The 19,303-nt window shown below is 45.9% G+C and overlaps 1 protein-coding gene across 1 annotated transcript in view; it reads right to left on the reverse strand.

Annotated features, from left to right (window-relative positions):
- Window positions 1-19,303, reverse strand: part of TNS3 (tensin 3) — a 245,918-nt gene that overhangs the window by 12,025 nt on the left and 214,590 nt on the right. The window contains exons 20-26 of the mRNA XM_008063105.2: window positions 17,238-17,409; window positions 15,402-16,036; window positions 14,325-14,411; window positions 9,796-9,927; window positions 5,070-5,165; window positions 4,217-4,294; window positions 3,350-3,427 (exon numbers count right to left, since the gene is read on the reverse strand). Of these exons, the coding sequence (XP_008061296.1) occupies window positions 3,350-3,427; window positions 4,217-4,294; window positions 5,070-5,165; window positions 9,796-9,927; window positions 14,325-14,411; window positions 15,402-16,036; window positions 17,238-17,409 (1,278 nt within the window). The remainder of the gene's footprint in view (window positions 1-3,349; window positions 3,428-4,216; window positions 4,295-5,069; window positions 5,166-9,795; window positions 9,928-14,324; window positions 14,412-15,401; window positions 16,037-17,237; window positions 17,410-19,303) is intronic.

Raw genomic sequence — 19,303 nt, forward strand, 5'->3', positions numbered from 1 at the left:
CAAAAAAAAAAAAAAAAAAAAAAAAAAGAAATTTAAATCATAATACAATTTACATTAGCACCCCCCCAAATGACTAACATATAATTCAACAAAGTATATACAAAATCTATATGAGGAATACTACAAAACTCTGATGAAAGATATCAAAGAAAAACTAAGTAAATGGAGAGACATTCCATACCCATGAATAGGAAAACTCAGCTTTGTCAAGATGCTAGTTCTCCTTAATTTTATCTATAGATTCAATGAAATCCAATCAAAATCCCTGCAAGTTATTTTATGGATAGTGACAAACTGATTCCAACATTTTTATCAAAAGGCAAAAAACCAAGAATAGCAAATACAATATTGAGAGAGAAGAACAAAGTTGGGGAACTGACACTACTTGACTTCAAGTAATACTATCAAGCTACAATAATCAAGAGAATGTGGTATTGGTGAAAGAACAAATAGATCAATGGAACAGAACAAAGAACTCCAAAACAAACCCACATAGATATAATGAACTGATCTTTGATAAAAGAGCAAAGACAACACAACTGAGAAAAGACAGTCTTTCAACAAATGGTTCAGAAACAACTGGACATTTGCACACATACATAAACACACAAATAATCTATTCTTCATAAAAATTAAATTAAAATGAATCATAGACCTAAATGTAAAATGCAAAACTATGGAACTCCTAGAAGATAACAGGAGAAAATGTAGATGACCTTGAATTTGGTGATGACTTTGAAGATGTGACATCGAAGGCACAATTCATAAAAGAAAGAATTGATGGGAAACCCCTCACTGTGGGAGCTTTTCAGTCCTCTTAATAAATCCTTCTTTAAAAAAAAAAAAGAAAGAAAGAATTGATAAGCTAGATTTTATTAAAACTAACAATTTCTGCTCTGTAAGAGAGAATGTAAATGCAAGTCACAAAATGAAATAAAATATTTTCAGAAGGCTTATCAGATAAAGAATTACTGTCTAAAATACACAAAGAACTCATAAAACTTAACAGAAAACAAAAAAATCCAATTTAAAAAAGGACCAGATACACGAAACAATGCTCAGTCTTACTAGTCATCAAAGAAATGCAAATTAAAACTACACTGAGGTACTACCTAACTCCAGTCAAGATGGCCATCATCAATAACTGAAAAAACAACAGATGCTGGAGAGGATGTGGGGAAAAGGGAACACATCTATACTGTTGGTGGAGTGTACAATCTCTGTGGAAAACAGCATGGTGATTCCTTAAAGATCTAAAAATCGACCTTCTGTACGACCCTGCAATCCCCCTACTGGGAATATACCCAGAGGAACTCAAATCATTCTATGAAAAAGATACCTGCAGATGTGTGTTTATTGCAGCATTGTTCACAAAAGCAAGAACATGGAACCAACCATCCTACTCATCAAAAGAAGGTAGGATTTTAAAAAATGTGGTACATACACACAATGGAATATTACACAGCCAAAGGACAAAATCACGAACTTCACAGCAACCTGGATGGATTTAGAGTTTATAATACTGAGTGATCTATCACAAAACAAAGGACTAAGTATCACATGCTCTCACTCATAAGTTGACCTTGAACAATTATCGTAATACTATAAGAAAAGGATTGGCAGTAGCAGAAAACGGGGGGCGGGGAGGAGGAGAGGGGAAGGTGGGACTGGCAGTAATGGGAATCTGCGAAGGGGGGCACACCTCATCAAGAAGGGTACCCTCATAGTGAACATTTGTGTGCCTAGCCCTGAATTGTACCCCATATCTTTAAAATAAAAAAACTAGAAGTTAAAAAAAAATTGAAAAAAAAGGATCATAAGTAAACCTTAGTAAACCCCTCACCAAAGAAGATATATATATGGTAAAAAAGCACAGGAGAAAAGTACAGGAGAAGATGCTCCATATGAGATACTATAGCACCACTATTAGGACCACAATCCAGAACGCTGACACACCAAATTCTAGAGAAGAAGTGGATCTACATTCATGCTGCTGGAAATATAAAATGGTACAGCCACTTGGGAAGACAGTTTGTCAGTGTCTTATAAAACTAAACACATCTTTACCATATAATCTAACAACCACATACCTTAATATCTATCCTAAGTAGTTAAAAGTTCATATCCACACAAAATTCTGCACATGGATGTTTACAGAAGCTTTATTCATAATTGCCAAAGACTGAAGGCATCCAAGATATCCTTTAGCAGGTGAATGCATTACTAATCTGTGGTGTATCCAGACAATGGACATTTTTAGTGTATTTTAGCACTAAAAATAAATGAGTTACCAAGCCATGAAAAGACATGGGGGAAACTTAAATGTATATTACTAAATGAAAGAAACCAACCTAAAAACACTATATACTGTATGCTTTCAACCACAGAACAGTTTAGAAAAGGTAAAATATGGAAACAGTAAAAAGATCCGTGGATGGGTTGTGGGTATAGGGAGGGATGAACAGATGGGATACAGAGGATTTTTAGGCAGTAAAACTATTCACTATGGTACTGTAATGGTAGATACATTGTCAGTGTCTTATAAAACTAAACACATCCTTACCATATAATCTAGCAACCACACCCCTTAGTATCTATCCTAAGTAGTTGAAAACTCATATCCACACAAAATCCTGCACATGGATGTTTACAGCACCTTTATACGTCTGTCCAAACACATAGAATGTCCACCACCAAGAGTGAGCCCCAATGTTAATTGTGGGCTTTGGGTGATGATGATGTGTATAATGCCCATCAATTGTCACACATGTACCACTCTGCTGGGGGATGTGGATAGTGGGGAGATTATGTATGTGTATGGCATATCTCTGTACCTTCCTTTCAGTTTTGCTGTGAATCTATAATTGCTCCCCAAAATAAAATCTATTAATAACTTTTTAAAGTGACTTGGTTTCTGGAGAGCTGGTTCTCGGGTGGTGTGTGTCTCACCGGGAGGCTGGCAGTGTAGGTCAAGTTGTTGACTCACGTTGATGACTCATTGAGTCATATCTCTGGAACATTTTTACATTTGCAGCTGGTGAGGCAGGTCACCCACATCCTGTATTACTACATTTTCCCCCAAACTAAATCCAGGACTTGACATTTATGCCACTGAATTCGGTCTTGTTCAAGTCAGACCAATGTTTCCAGCCTGTGGAGTCCTGGTTGCTCTCCTGACAGCTGTGCCCCACCCAGCTCTGCCCGAGCTTCTATAAAAGGAAACTTCCTTCAAAGCTCACAGAAAAGAAAGGAACCCTGAAGAATGAAAGTGCAAAAGGAAGTTGTGTCATTGAGTCCTCTTCCTCCCCAGCAACCACGAAATATGAAAAAGGAACCTGTGTTTACTGACCTGCTCCCTGCTTCAACAGCTCAGCTGCTGAATTGGCTGCTGTCTGGGGAGAATTTTCTGCTATTTCCTCCATCGGATCTGCAGAAAGGGGCGAGAAAACACAGAAATGAGTCCTGCCCCCAACAAAGAATCCTCACGATGAAGTTAGGCAATTTGATGACAGAATTCCCAGACAGTGACATGTGCTGGTTTTGCAGAGTTAAAAGTTTCTCTTGGGGACAATAATCGTGTCCATAGAAACTATGATCACGTTCTGAAGAAAAATAGGGACAATATGGCCCAACACAATATTTTTCTAACCCGAATGAATTATAAAACAATACATTTTTAAATGGTAAATTGCATTTATCTATGTTTTAAATTAGGTTATGTTTATGTGAAATTGCTTAGGAAAGCTAGGACATATGCTCGAATCACCTTGACAAGCTGTTATTTTTTTTTAACTGTATTGTAGATATTTTCAAACAAACATAAAAGTAAAAGAACAGTTCACGCATTACCTGAATTCAACAATGTCACATTTTGCCCATTTTGTAGAACAATAAATAGTAAATGTAAATGACCTTGAAGGCCTCTTGGTCTTTGTGTTTTGTATTTTTAAGCTACAGAATCTTTGCTCTATGGAAACCTTTCATCAAAACCCATGATGTAAGGACATCTGGGAGCTGACAGTGCAGCAGGCTCTCCTCTTCTCTCCTTGACTTGGGTGAACCCTTTGGCCTTCTTTTGGGTTTCTCCACAGAGCACATGTTAGACAAAAACTTCCAGTTGGATTTTTCTCAATGGATTCCTGGAAATGGGTATGCTTTGACAACTGCAGGCAATCCCACACAAAGCCAGATTAACACTGAGGACCCGGCCCCGTACCTCTCTCTGGAATGAGCAGCTTGCACGGCAAGGCCAAGGGCGTGATAGAATGCTGACACACCAAGGCCGTCAGGCTCCCTGCAAAATGGACAGACAGCAAACAAGAGTCAATACTGCTCTGTTTGTTGTGTGTGCAGCCAGTTGATCAGCTAACATGATCGATTATTGTGGCACTTAGTACAAGACTTCAAAGAAATGACAAGCTGAACAAGATAGGTACACATAAAGGTAACTTGATGATTCTTAGCACAGACACATAACCAAATTATAAAGACTAAACCAGGCAACCCCTTCAGCTTCTTGTGGGAGCTTTTTGGTCCTCTCAATAAATCCTGCTAAAAAAAAAAGACTAAACCATACAGTTCACTGAATCTTAAATTAGGAGGGCTGAGATCAACCTAATTTCAACTTTGACCACATATACTATCCCTGCACAATGCTTTTAGAAAGATATAATAACAGTGATGCCTAAGTGTGCACAGTGCTTCCTGTGGCTGGCTAATGAAACCAACAGGCCTTCACAATGTACTTGTCTTTCCAACAAGCCCAGGAAGTAGGGAAGTCTCTCAATTTATAAGGAAGGAAGGTGCTCTCTTGGGAGTTCTGACTGGGGCCCCAACCTTCTAGGGACTCCGCTGATGCCAACTAGAACAGAATCTCCTTGATGTTTACGATTTCAAGTCCTGGTATAGTGCTTTTCATGCAGGGTTGACAAAGCTTCTTAGAACAATTTCATATTTAGTTCATCTTAGTTCATATTCAGACCAGAGGAATCTCAGAATTGGGGATTGAGAAACAAATACACCACCACAAGAGTGATGGTCCCAAATCTCAGGTCCATGAGCAGACTCACCAAAATATGGCTCGTTTGAACACCCTTTCAAACGCACTCCTTTCGGGGTACACTCAATCAAAAAATGCCGAACAAGTTCATTGGCCAAATCTCCAGCTGTGGCAAGAAATTAAAAAAAAAAGTTTTTAAAACAATGAGAGCATGGGAGGATTGGAGACAACAGTCATTAAAGCAAGGAGCTACACTTGAGAAGGCCCCTCTTTGAACAGAAGTCCTGCCACTATGTATATGTTTGGGGCAGGGGGCTACCAAGAACCGTGCCAGGAACGGCAGTGGGCTGCAGAGTGGATGCGTGAACATGAACCAAATGGATGGCAGGATCCTTTGCAGTGGCGATGTTGGGATAGAGGAGACCCTTTGGAGAGGCCCTCAGACATTCTCCAAGAATCCCAGTGAGGGGAATGAGCTTGTAACTACGAAAGAGAACCACGGATCTTCGTGTCCATCCTCTCCCAAAGAGAAGGTGAAAAAGACTCAGACACAAAATGATACCTAAGAGTGAATCGCTGAAAAAAGTTGGAAGGAAGTCAGTCTTCTAGATGGGATTCAGCCAGAAGCCTGGGGACACAAACACCTCCAGAAAGCAAGCTCTCAGCTATGTAGGAGCAGTTAGTAAATAGTACATCTGCATTCAAGCCAGCCCGTGAATCCAAAGAGAAAATGCACCATGAAAACCACAAGATGGCAAAACTGTCTGGAGGTACAAATGACATAACCAGGGGAAAAGGAAGTCACTGCCCTGTGCTAATGAAACCAATAGGCCTTCACAATGTGCTGTATTTCCGTTCTCCAGGGCTTCCTTCATTACCTTCCACGTGAGCATGTCTGTCTAGACTTCTAGTATTTCTGACATAGGAAACTTCCTGATGGCAGGACCTGCTGAGGTGGGCCTGGGTCCCAACACCTTGGCCATAGTAGGCTCCCCAAGAACGTTTACAAACAGCAACAAATGTCAGTGACAGTGTCAGGTTTTCGTAGTGAGAGTACAGGAGGACTGGAAAGAGATAATAGTCATACGAGTAAGATCTACACTTGGGAAGGCTCCTCTTTGAACAGGAGTCTAGCCACTGTCAGGCATGTGTGTATGGGGGGGACTACCAACAACCATGTCAGGAATGGCAGCAGCTGCAGAAGAGCTTTCAGAAAAGGAAACTGATCTGATCACATAAAAGGCTATATTGAATAAAACGGGGAGAAGAACATGTTGCCATTCCGTTGTGAAAGGAAAACGATCCATGACTGATGGTGACACCCAGTGTGGGTCTGGATGTCCCTTGGGAGAAATGGCTCAGCAGGAAATCCTTTAGGCTGAGGCTCTCTGGAGAACAGCGTCCTGAACGTCCCTAGTCATCCCATCTCTGGGTCACTGGGAGGTGGTATGGTGACTCGCTGCGGCACTTTACTAGTTTGGTAAACTCTTCTCGCAAATCTGTCCTTGGACTGTGAAATGCAAATGTCAAATCCAGGGGCAGGATTTGAAGGCCCCTGGATTTGAAGGCGCAGCAGCCAGACACGATTCCTCCAGAGGATACCGACCATGCTGGGTTTCCTGAAGTCTGCTATTCTCATATCCTATCTTTGTTTCCTTTCGTAAGATTGAGTCCAAAGTCTGTCTCTCAGGATGCACGTCTGGAGGAAAGAGTAGCTGTACACCGCCATCTGTTTTTCCAAAAAGATAATGCATGCAGAAGTTCTGTTTGCTCTCGCTTTAAAATTTTAAAAGGAAACCAAGGAGCCAAGCAACACCCAATAGCTGCTCCATCATCCCTGCTCTCCCATTCATCGCTTATCTCTACAGACTCACCGGATGTTCTTCTCCTGAGACCCCTTTTCCTGCTATCATCATTACTCAGCTTGCTTCCAAACAAGGCTTGAACGATTCTCAACAGCCAGACCTAGCTGAGCTCTCCAGCTATGGAATTCCACATTTCTCCTCAAAAGCAGCATCTTGCTGGGCTTATGCTAGAATTCTGGATGCCGGAAGATGCCACTTTTCGAGCCTTATCTGCGCTCTCTCTCCTACACAAAGCCTCCTCCAGTCTTCACTTCAAGAGAGTTGGTATCCACAGGTTTAGGGGCTGAGCTTGATTGAGCCCTGGTTCCTTTCCAACCTCATCTTCAACCTCTTTCATTCCCACGTTGTGACCTTTGCCAAAAGGAACCCATCTATGTTCCCCGGAAATGCTGCAGCCCCGCCTGAGACTGGACCTCTTGGCAACCAGATATTATATTCCATAAGGTCTAACTCCAAGGTGGTTTTCTCTGGTAAACTTTAAGTGAGGTTTCATCCAAGGATTGAGATAAATCCTCTCAGACACTAGGCATGAAACATGAGCGAACCAGGTGGGTGTATTGTTTCTCTGTAAACACAAGGAGTTCAAAATCTGTGCTTCTGATTTCTCCCATTCCTAGTGAGCCAAGGTTCCCTTGCGGGGAACCAATGTCCTGGTGATGCTCCCCAATCCCACAATTTCCATCTTGGGGCAAAAAAGGGTAAAATAATCTTTTCCCTTTCCACAGAGTTAGTGGCATAGTGGCAAACAAAGATGAGAATATACAAGGGCAAAAAGCGTAGAGTGAAACAAAAGAAAAAGAAAAAACTGAAAACCAAGTATCTACCAACAATAGAAGAGAAAGAGACTGCAGTGTATTCATAAGTTGTAAAACCATAAATAATGAACAAGAACAGCTACAAGCAATCATAAAATTTGATGAATAAATCTTACAATGTTGAGTACAAGTTAGACACAAAATAATATGTACTGTACTAGCTTTCTTATTTCACATAAAAAAGATAAAACTGTAACATTTACAGATTTGTATCTTGCAGATTAACATAAAAATGTTAACTTTACATTTTATTTAGTAGGCTTACTACCTACTGTCTACAATAGTATTGATGTAGTAACTCAAACTTTCGTATATATTGAAGAATACAGAAAGAGAGCACATGTTGATGCTGGGATCCAAGGTCCTCGGTGTGGGAGGGACATGTAAATATGCATGGGAGGAGGTGAACAAGAACCTTGTGGTGCTGTTTGAATTGTGGGTATTTGAATCCCTCAGCTCAGGCATTTTTTTTGAGTTGGAGACTCACTCTGTTGCCCAGGCTGGAGTGCAGAGGCATACTCAGGCCACCGCAGCCTCAACCTGCTAAGCTCCGGCAATCCTTCCGTCTCAGTCTTCCAAGTAGCTGGAACTACAGGTGCACGCTACCACGCCTGACTTCTTTTTTGATTTATTATAGAGATGAGGTCTCACCAAATTACCCAAGCTGGTCCCGAATCCCTGAGCCCAGGCAATCCTCTAACCTCAGCCTCCCAAAGTGCTAGGATGACAGGCTTGAGCCACCACCCCTGGCCTGAGCTCAGGGATTTTTAACAATGAGAAGCAGTGATACTCCAGCAACAGAAAGCACACCTAGCAATCAGATCCTGGTGTTCAGATACTAGTCCCCAGCAAACGGCACCAAGGATTTGGAGGAAATGGCCAGGGCAGGGAAAGGACAAAGTAAGGAGGAAACACGATTGTTTCTTCAGAAGTTAGAACTGCTGACAGAAGATGCTTCAAAAGGACTCAGGAGCCCACCTGGAGAGCATCAAGGAGCCAAATATGGGGCCACTGGAATACCAAAAAATAGTGGTGGCGATGGATGACAACACTGCAACAAGGGGCATGCGGGGGACTCCCCACAGGGTTCTCTCCTGGGCCATAGCTAATATGCATACTTGCCTAATCATCATGTTCAGTTGTATTCATAGGTACTACAGACTTTTTTGAATATAGTTATGCTTTGTAAAAAAAAAGTGGTAGGCCGAGCTCGGTGGCTCAGCCTGTCATCCCAGCACTTCGGGAGGCCGAGGTGAGTGGATCGCCTGAGTCCGCAGGTTCGAGACCATTCCAGGCAACTTGGCAGGACCTAGTCTCTACAATAAATAAAAAATTAGCTGGGTGTGGCAGCACATATCTGTAGTTCCAGCTGCTTGGAAGGCTGAGGCGGAAGGATCGCCGGAGCCCAGCAGGTCGAGGCTGCAGTGGCTGGGAGCATGCCACTGCACTCCAGCCTGGGCGATGGCATGAGACTCCAACTCAAAAAAAAAAGCGGTAAAAGAAGAGTAAGTAGAAAGTTACTTTTATTCTATACATGATCCAGTTACTGTTTGTTGCCTGCATGCAATGTGCTGGGAGAAGGGGGGGCGGTCAGGAAGGCACAGTTCTTTACCTTGGCAAGTGATTGTCTAAAGACCCTAGGCTTATGCTAGTATCACTTTTAATCAAACTAAAAATGCCCTACCGGGTACAGATATAAGAACAGTGCATGCAGTATGCTACCTTTCAAATACAACCAAAGGAAAATGCACATTTGCCTGCAGTTAGACAGGAAATCAGTGAAAAGACACACAGGATTGATTACCCCAAAGGAGTGAGGGGAAGTGACATAGGTGAAGCCAAAATGGAAGCAAAATATGCTTAGTGGATGCCTTATTCAATTGCTCTGATTTTTGAACATTGGAATGGATTACCTATTCAAAACAACAGAAAATAACATTTACAAGTAATTAATGTTCTTTCTTAAACAAGGAGAATACTTTTGTAAAATATACCTGAAAAATTAAATAGAGGAAAACTGTGAGTATAAGTCATCTACTATCATATTAGCATAACAAAAAACCAGCAGAGTTTCTCTGTGAATGAGTTGAACAAATCATTTAGTGGGACGTCCTACCTTTCTTGTTCATCTGTAAGACAGAGGGGGGTGGTGTGGCCACCTTCATGGCCAGGCCATAGGCCCCACGGAAGGAGTGACTGTCCCGAACGATGAATGACCCAGGCTCCTTGTCCTTCAGCATGGCAATGGCTAGAAAGGAAGAAGAAAGACATGTATGTCTGCCAGGGAGACAAAGGTCTGTGTCCATTACCTTGGGATGGGTCCCCTCCCCTTATTCCTTTTGCAAACTGGGTTATTAGGAAGCTGGCCAGGGTCCCTCTGCTTAGCTGAAGAAACAACATGTCCATATAGTCAGAGGACCCTCAGAGAGGTTTCTGGGGTGTTGTGTATTTTTCGTGGGTAGATCTGACCACGAGGAAGCAAAAAGGGACAGGAAAATCCCTCTCTTTAGCAAACTGAGGTGTCAGGCACTATCCTGGGTGCTGCCTGTAGGGAAAAAAAAAAACCCACAATACTTAATTTCCATTCATCTCATAGCACCTGAGCGTAAAAAAATGGAACCAGGTAAAAAATGGACCAAGAGGTGAACTAGGAAGGGGAAGAGAGGCTGTCACAGTACCCACTGCTACTGCCACTGCCACTCTTTGGGGCTATCTCCCGCTGTGGCATTTTTCTTAAACATTTTTAGAGTGTGGATTCTTTCAACAGAGAAAAAGGAAGGCGGTTTCTAATTATACTTTCCGAAAATAGAAAGTGCATACCCAGAAAAGTTACTGAATATTTAATAAAATTCCAAGAGTCACGTAGGCAGCTCTCCAGCCTGTGACTCTGTGGCAGACACGGACAAATGAGCCCAGCCTGGATGAGGCTATGGATTCTTTTCTCCATGTACAGCACAGTGGGTCACCCATCTTCCCTAGGAAGGCTGGAAGGCATTAAGCTAATCATTAAAAAAAAACAAAAAACCCTCCTCTTCACGGTCAAAATCTGGCATCTCCAAGTCTTATCCTCATGGTATAGGAAGAAGGAGGCAAGAGTCAGGATAACAGTAACTTCAACTTGATGTCTCTCGGACAGATCAACATTTTCTCTGGTAACTAGAATAAATCTCCAAATTTCTTTTATAGACATTGACTTTATGAGAAGAAAAAAGACTAAAGATTTAAAGTACAAAGTTATACATAATTACAGAGATGAAAACGCTGCCTTTCTGGAATGCCAAAGGCTCTGTCTGGAAGAGATTAGGGTGCAGGACGCCAACCAGTAAATGGCAGGAAACCTCCACGACGCGTCAGTAAATGCCTTCATGGTGTCCTGTTGCAGGCCCCTCACATGCCCCGTGCCTGCCCCAACTCATGGGCATGGCATTCATCTGGCTGCAGATCGAAACGAATGGTTTCTTCGACATACTTTTTTTCATCACTCTGCACCGTGGCCCTGTGACAGGATAAGGCCACAAAGGAGTAGCTCAATGTACCCCTTGGGAGACTGCACGTAGGGGGAAAGATGGGTGGGAAAACACAGGCACACTCACAGCACACACCCAAGGTGGTGCCACTGGCAGGGCCAGCAAGGGCTGCAGCCACCCCATGCCAGGGGCAGCCCAGGGCCGGGAGAGGGGCCCTCTTCAGGGTGGGGCGCAGGCCCTGGGTATAAGCCCTGCATACTGGTTCAAGTTTTCTCACAGCATAGTCTCTACATTTGGGGGGTTGAACACGTATTACTTTTTAAAAAGTAGAGTGAAAGATCACTTGCAGAAATTATTTTTCAGTTGTGAGACACCTCATCAGAGTACTATTTTTGATCACAATTTTACTTTTGTATGGTAAATGAAGGCTCGAAGCCACGAAAGACTAGGACTCGGGGCCAAATATGGCAGCGTGGCAAGCATCTGCTCTGTTCCAGGGAATCCCCTCCAAGGCCCAGGGTTGGGCTCTGCTTCCCATGGAATCCCCGGGAGCCAGGTTGCATAGTGGCTGCACTCTCACATGCCAGCAAAGAGGAGTTAGGGGAGAATTTCAGACTTGTTATTTTTGAAACAGAAATGGGCTGAGAGGCCTAGTGTGCTGAAGCTGTAGAAGTAAGTGTTTGTACACTGCACGTGGCAGCCACACACTCTGCCCGGCCAACACTGGCATCGAATTCCCCGTCGTGAAGATGGAAGAGGGGGTGAGGGAAGCAAGCGGTTCTCATCCCGCCTTCTCACAGCCTCCAATCCCTGCAATGAGTACTTTCACAGCCATCAGGAGAAGCAACACTTGAGAAAGTACACCCTGAGCAATAATATTTAATCTCAGTTTTACTTTATTTTTAGGTTTACTTTAGGAAAGTCCCAAGGAATTAAATATGTGACAAATTACACCCCAAAAGATGCTGCCTGACTGTTTTTTTTCCCTCCTGCATCACTCTGAAATGTCACTCTAGTTTTCTAGAAAAAGACACATCTGACAGTTAAAAACCAATGAAACCCATAGGTAGCCTTCTGCTATCTGGAGAAACTGGCACACCCAGTAGAACATGAGTCTGTGTAGGTCTCTCTCTATAAAATATCTAGAACATAGAGGAGGCTGTGCTTTTAGAGCTCAGCTGGAAAAATCAATGGCCAATGCCTATATCAGTCATTCAGAGACTGGGGCCACCCAGACAAACCCTTTAAAATGTATGCTGACGCGTGCCTAGAGTTCCAGTTACTTGAAAGGCTAAGATGGAAGGATCGCCAGAGCCCAGCAGGTTGACATTGGGGTGGCCCGTGAGCGTAACACTGCACTCCAGCCTGGGCGACGGAGTGAGACTCCAACTCAGAAAATAAAATAAAATAAAATGTGTGCTGAAGACCAGGTAAATGGTGACAAGAGCCCCACCGCCCACTGTGCTTCTCTGTCTACTTATTGTGCATCTACTGTGCCCCAGAAGGACAAGTGCTTCCACACAATGCCTTCAGCAGCAACCCTGCAAGCTCGGCCAGGTCTGTCCTGCCAAGGAATCCAGTGGCATGTTTCCTCCCGAGTCTGTCTGCTTCTGAAGTCCTTTTGCTAGAACGACATTACACCATGGGAGAAGGAGGCAGCCCAGCCCTGCACATCATGCCATTGAGAAGATGGTGCCAACAGAGTGGGAGGGTCTGCACAGAATATTCTAGAACATGGTGCTTGATAACCATCTCCTAGTCTGGCCAGCTGGAGGAGGTGCTGAAGCTCTAGAGGTCACTGTCCTGGGGATTCCTTTGACACACGCAGGACCCGGCTGGTGGCAATGAGAACACAGTATCCAGCCGCCGCGGAGCCTGCCGACATGGTGAGCAGCATTTCACAAAGGCCAATTCAGGGAAAAAGAAGTCTTTCCAGGCCATGGGCTTGTTCCCTCTTTCTTCCACTTAAAATGACAATAGCTTCTTTGAGCTCATGAGAATAAATGCACATTCTTACCATTTCTATCATCTACATAATTGAATAGCAAGATTTCAATGGGAGAGCTTGGACAGTGCTATGTTCCAGCCATTTAACTATTCATCCCTCAGCATTTGCGAGACATCATCATAAGAAGAGAGTACGATGATTTTCTTCTGAAGTTGGCATAATGAGGCACAGAGTGGTTAAGTGGGTCTCCTGCTCACTACAGGCAGCTCATTATTTCTCACCCTTTTAAACGACCCCATTCTCTCTCCAGCATCCACCAGGCAGCACCCAGGATTCACTTCATTTCCCAGGAATCCTGACTCTCTTCCAGTCCCTGGAGGCACAGCCCTGCCCTTCCCTGCCAGTGACATACCATCCCTTTGAGGTACGTTCCAGGAGTGATGAGCTCTCTGCACTGCCAAAAGCAGGCATCCAGCAGAAGACACGCTCCTGAGACAGCCTTGAGCAGGGACGGCAGTCTCCCCGGGGCTGGGATCAGCACCTCATGGGGACTCATGGATTCTGGACGCTGCCTGGGAAAGCTTGCAGCCTTCCTCTCTGACATCTCTTCTGTTCATGTTCCAGTAAAAAGTGATGCTTCACTTAATTGCTAAAAAATCTTAATGAATTCAAATGTTTAAAAACTGCCTTGAGGCTGTACCAAGTGAAGAGAAGCTCTGCCTGGGTGGTGTGTGAGGCATTCGGTTAAGCCCACAACCAAGCCTCATTATTAACTGCTTGTCTTTCAGTCTCGGGTGGACGCAGGAAAGACGGAGAAGGGTCCCCCAATTCTCCTTCCTTCCTGGCCCTCATCCTCCGTGGCTGAGGACCTCGATGGAGATGCCAGGAGAGTGTATTTCCTCTTCCTAGTCAGCAGTCATGGGCTGGCATCACTGGCAGGCTGCCGGCTGGTGTAAGCAGTCAGAAATTACACCCTGCCCGCTGGAATGCTTATGGCTGGTGGCCATTCCTTACCAACTCCCTCATTAGTACCGTTTTCCCTCTAATAATGTAAAGGTCACAGTATTTTCCCAGAAGGCGTGTCATCAAGGGTGGGCCTTGCTCTAATTCAAACCACACCAAGGCCACCCTTCTCTGATGTTCCCTGTGCAGGGCCCATCCTCATACAAGGAATCAAAGTGCTCGGTGGGACACCTAGACGCCTGAGGAGGCACCATCTACCCCACATACCTTGTTCCCTTGAAATATCCGCCTTATACCAGAACTTGGAAGTGTCTTGAACAAATTTCACGATTACAAGCTTATCACCTGGACTTTCTGTAAAGTAAAATTTAAAAACAGTGACTATGTAGGACTTTTTTTTTTTGCAACTTCTCATTTGTGATAATCCTAGACATCCAAATTTGACATTGAGAAGAGGATGGAATGTTCTCAGGAGACAGAGCCCTATATTGAAGCGATGAGGTTGGAGGAGACTGCAACTGTTTTATAAAAAGATCATGATCGCCAGGCTCGGTGGCTCAGCCTGTAATCCCGCGCCTTTGGGAGGCTGAGGTGAGTGAACTGCCTGAGCCTGCGGGTTCGAGACCCGCCTGGGCAGCGAGACCTCATCTCTACAATAAATCAAAAAATCAGCCGTGCGTGGTAGCGCATGCCTGTAATTCCAGCTACTTGGAAGGCTGAAGTGGAAGGATCGCCAGAGCCCAGCAGGTCGAGGCTGCGGTGGCTGGGAGTGACCACTGCACTCCAGTCTGGGTGACAGAGTGAGACTCCAACTCAGAAAAAAAAAAAATCATGATCATCTAAGCAGGACTAAGCAATACACTGTCAAAATACATAGGAAGCAAACAGCTGCCTAAACACTGATTAAATGGTGTTGTTTCATCAGTGTATCGTATTACTTATATTCTTGAACTATTTCATAATTACATTCCGGATGAATATAATTTGAAAAAGAAAGTTTTAATTTGAAAAATAAAGTTATTTTAAAAGAGTAATGTTCCCAGGTGAAAGGCTAAATAGAGCCACTGCAAATGTCTGCACTTTCTACAATTGGAATGAATCTAAAGGGGCAAAACAGAGAAGACGAGCAGAATTAACAAGAAGCCTGGGTCAGTGTTTGGCTTTGGGCTAGCAAAATGGAAGAGACCCTCAAGGGCTGCAGATTTTTCTCTCAGGGTACTTGGCCCAGCACTAGAGTCGTGCTCACTTGCCAGTTCAGGCTGCAGATCTGGACTCTTCTGTTCCTGAGTGAATGGAAATAGATAGAGGTAGCTCCCCGCCCCGCCCTGGTAGAAACACACCTACCTGGCAAAGGTGAGGACGCTTCTGAAGCCTTGGAAAAGTCCGGAAGGACGTTTGGGAAGGGGATACTGATGGTGCTCCCACTGTGGGGGCTTGAGAAGCCACTGGAGGAGGGGGAGACCGAACCCAGAGAACGATCCCCCTCTGAGGCCCGCTTCTTCTCAGGGAGGGGTGGCTGCCCATGCAGGGTCACCCCCTGGCCCTGCAGGCCTGGGCTGTGGTGGCTGCCATGTCCAGAAGCCACCGTGAGAAAGTTGTGGGACAGGAAGCCATTGTCTGCAGCCCCTGCTGTGGTCAGCGGGATGCCGGGAACTGGTGACGCTCCATGGGAATTGGCCAGCAAGGCTCCCAGGTCCTCCTCGGGTGGAAGGCCACTGCCCACTGGGGGAGTGCTGAAGCCCAAGAAGGCCTGGTTGCTTGGGGGAGCCAGAGTGTCCGGCGGCTCTGCTAGGGACAGTTCATGGCCACGGAAAGAGGCCTGGAGCTCTGACGGTGGGAAGCAGGACAGCACTGGGGAGTCCTTGCTGGGGCTGGAGAACTCAGCACTGAAGGCACTTCCTGTGGGCCGGCTGCTCCCCAGCAGGGACACAGTGGATTTGGAGCTGCTCTCTACCCACTGGCGTTCCGCAGAAGACGAGCTGTTCAAACACAAGCCAACCAAGGGAGCACGTGAGTACAAGGAGATGCCTCAAAACCAGCAACTGTCATTCCACATGGGGAAGATGGGGGTGGGAGAAGGCACTTGCTGACCTGATGTCGCCTGCCTTTCCAGCCTTCCACTTCACACCCGGATACTCGAGCCCACTTAGGGGCGCTAAGGGGAGCAGCCTGCACGCAGGCCTCCACATGCGCTGATAACCCTACACCGCTTCCTCAGCCCCCCACCTTCTTCCATTCCTCGATCTTCGCTTGGTAAAGTCCTTTCTCCCTTTAAGAGAAAGCTCCACTGTGTACCCATTTTGAAGCCTTTTCCCAGCCCTTGTCTGGCCACATGCATGTGTGTGCACAGGAGCAGGGATGCCCTCGCCACTGGTCCCACGATGCTGGGCAGGGATGCCAACCACAATCACCCGTGCAGCGGGATGCCAGCTCACTGTACGTCTATTCCTCCTCTCAGAACAAGCCTTTTTCCCCCTTTCCTTCATGGACAAGTGGTCAGTTCTCAATGAAAGCTTGCTGGACCATCCAGCTGACTAAGGGCTACCACTGTGACTTCTGGAAATGATCAGATATTTAGGAATACAGAAAGACAGTTAAAAACACACCACGACATGCACATATCTCATCAGCAAACACTGACTGGGTGCATAGCCTATATCCCATGCCAAGTCCTTAGATGAGTACTCCCCTGTATTTTTAGGAGAAAGGATTAGAATTAAGGAAGTTAAATAGTGCTCATACAATAAAGCACAAAGAAATGTATTCCTATTCTGGGCAAGGGGAGTGGTCCCGCATACATGCTTCCTCAGGGAAGTGTCTTTGTAAAGCAGAAATAGGACATTTTTCTGTCCGAAGCCTATTCTTTCTCCCTTTCCCCTTCTCTTCATTCTTAAGATCTCTCTAAGACGAATTTTCCCTTATCTCCTTTGCGTCCCAATATTTCCCCGTATGCCAGCATAACTGTCTTCGTGGGCAGCACTGTCCTGCACACAGCCCCAAAACCCTGGTCCGCCCTCCTCATCACACCAATCCCTGCCTGGGCAGGGAAGCCTCCCTGAGGCTCCAGCAACACTGGAAGGCAAGCCCTGGCTGGCCCCCAAGCCTCCCTTTCCATCCTCAGCTCAGCATTCAGGGTCTTTCTGGGCAGCTTGTGACACGTTTAAAGGCTCATCTTCTCACCTCTCTCTCCTCTGGCCAGGGCCGTTGCTGGAAATTGTGCAGGACGATGCAAAGGTCTGCTGGAAGGAGGTTGGCCCAGGCACATCGGCCCGGAGCATCGCGGACTTGGGTCCGATGGGGCTCTCTGACATCCCCACGGTGTGGCTGAGTGTCTCAGGGCAGCCTCGCGATTCTGCAGCAAGAACACAGAGAGCAGAGAGATCTCAGTTGGAGGACCCCAGGAGCCACGATCTCTGTCTCTTTTGCACGTTCTACAAGGGACAGGGCTGATTTCTGAGGTTCTCTGTCATCCGTGGCCACACTGAACATAATATTACTGTCTGTAATAGGCTGGAGGAGGTGTCTCCATGCTCCCCAGTGCAAGTTGATTCTCAGTCATACCTACTCCCAAAAGGCAAGGCACCTAACTCAGTCCCCACACGCAGAATCCAGCCCATTGTTATTATGAGTTGATCGGTGTTGGCATCTCCGTGGCAGATGTGCACTGGACCCACTGAGCCTGCCCTCCCAGGTCCATCACCAAAGAAGGCCAGTGTCCCCCAACTTACTCTCCACGCGCATGAGCTAGGTTGCCACTCGCTTTAGAAAGGGCACCGCCTTTTCTCCGCAAACCAGCAGGCGACTTCTCCACAGAAGGGCTCACATTCCCTAAGTGCAGGCCCCAGGTGGCCTGGGTGTCCTCACTGGTCCCTTGGTCCACACCCTGTTGAGCCGGCAGCTGGCCTGTTGCACATTGAGGAACCACAAGGGTGCATACCCGTTCCCTGAGTTTTCCAGGTCATCCCTGTTGCTGGACTGCCACCCCATGGGGTGCAGACGTCTCCCTTGCTAGCCTCATCAAACCAAATGGCTGTCCCAACATGAGCACCACTCCACAGGTGCTCCACTCATGGGTCAGGGGCTGCCCCACCGCTCACTGCTGTGTCCTCGGCATCCAGCTGGTGCCTCAGGAGCTCCAGGCCATTCACATTATGAATTAATGATCAAATAAATAAAGACTTCAAGGTTAGAGGGAGCCATTCAGGGCATGACATGGAAATACTGCTCGGGGAGCTGGCTCAGTAGAGCAGGCAGATGGCCAGTTACCAATCTCTGGAGTCCCACACCAAGGAATAGCACAGAACCGTGAAATAGAAAATAACTGTCTATTAATCACATGTAATATGCCCACCTTCGGATTGCTTGAGCATGAACTGAGTCACACGAGAGAGAGTAGCACTGAATGCAGCACGAATTTCCATGACTGATGCTGCTCTCAGTGGTCCCCACACAGTCACAGGGGCAGTCCCTGGTGCTTCCCATCCCTGCTGACTGAGGACCAGTGCCTCAAGGTCTGGGGGAACCCTACGCCACAACCAGAAGCCCTCGGCATACTCACACGGCGCCTGGGGTTTTCACCAAATGAGAAGGGGCTAAAGGCAGACACAATCCCACTGTGTTCCTGTTATCACAGTGTGCGTTCCAGAAAACAGCAAGCCCAGCACTTCTCATGAAAGTGGCTTTGTTTATCACTTAATTAGCATGCACTCTGGGGGCACCTTGGCTATGTTCTTCCTTACTGTCAGATCAGTCCCGCAGCCAGTGATGGAACTTAACCCTTTATCTGGAGAAGGGGCTGCCCAAAGCATCAGGTTCCACGTTGATCCAAGGACCTCAATGCGGGGACACCTAGCTTCCGAGGCCATTACTTCTGCAGGGCCCTGGTCACCCCCTGTGTTCAAAGATGTAAGTTGGCCAAGGGCAGCACCACCACGGCTACTAATCCACTTATTAGATGGACCGTGGCATTCACAGAGAAGTGGGGTGCAGGTCATATTTTCAGGTCAGTAGAGTCACTACCCATTCCAATGACTGGGACTGCAGATAGCAAGGAAGACACTGGTGGCAGCGCTACACCACACAGCACCTGTATGCATAGTGCTTGGCACCCACCACCCCGACTTCCCTCTAGTCTGTACAGTCCCAAGAGATGTGGCGCCCCAGCTTTGGAAGTGAGAAGAGCGAGACAGGGAAAGTTCGAGTCCCCTTTCTAAGTGCTCCTGCCCACTGTCTCTGCTGGGCATCCA

This window comes from Carlito syrichta, unplaced genomic scaffold (genome assembly GCF_000164805.1).
Source record: "Carlito syrichta isolate Samal-C Ts95f unplaced genomic scaffold, Tarsius_syrichta-2.0.1 Scaffold306591, whole genome shotgun sequence".
NCBI classification, from domain to species: Eukaryota; Metazoa; Chordata; class Mammalia; order Primates; family Tarsiidae; genus Carlito; species Carlito syrichta.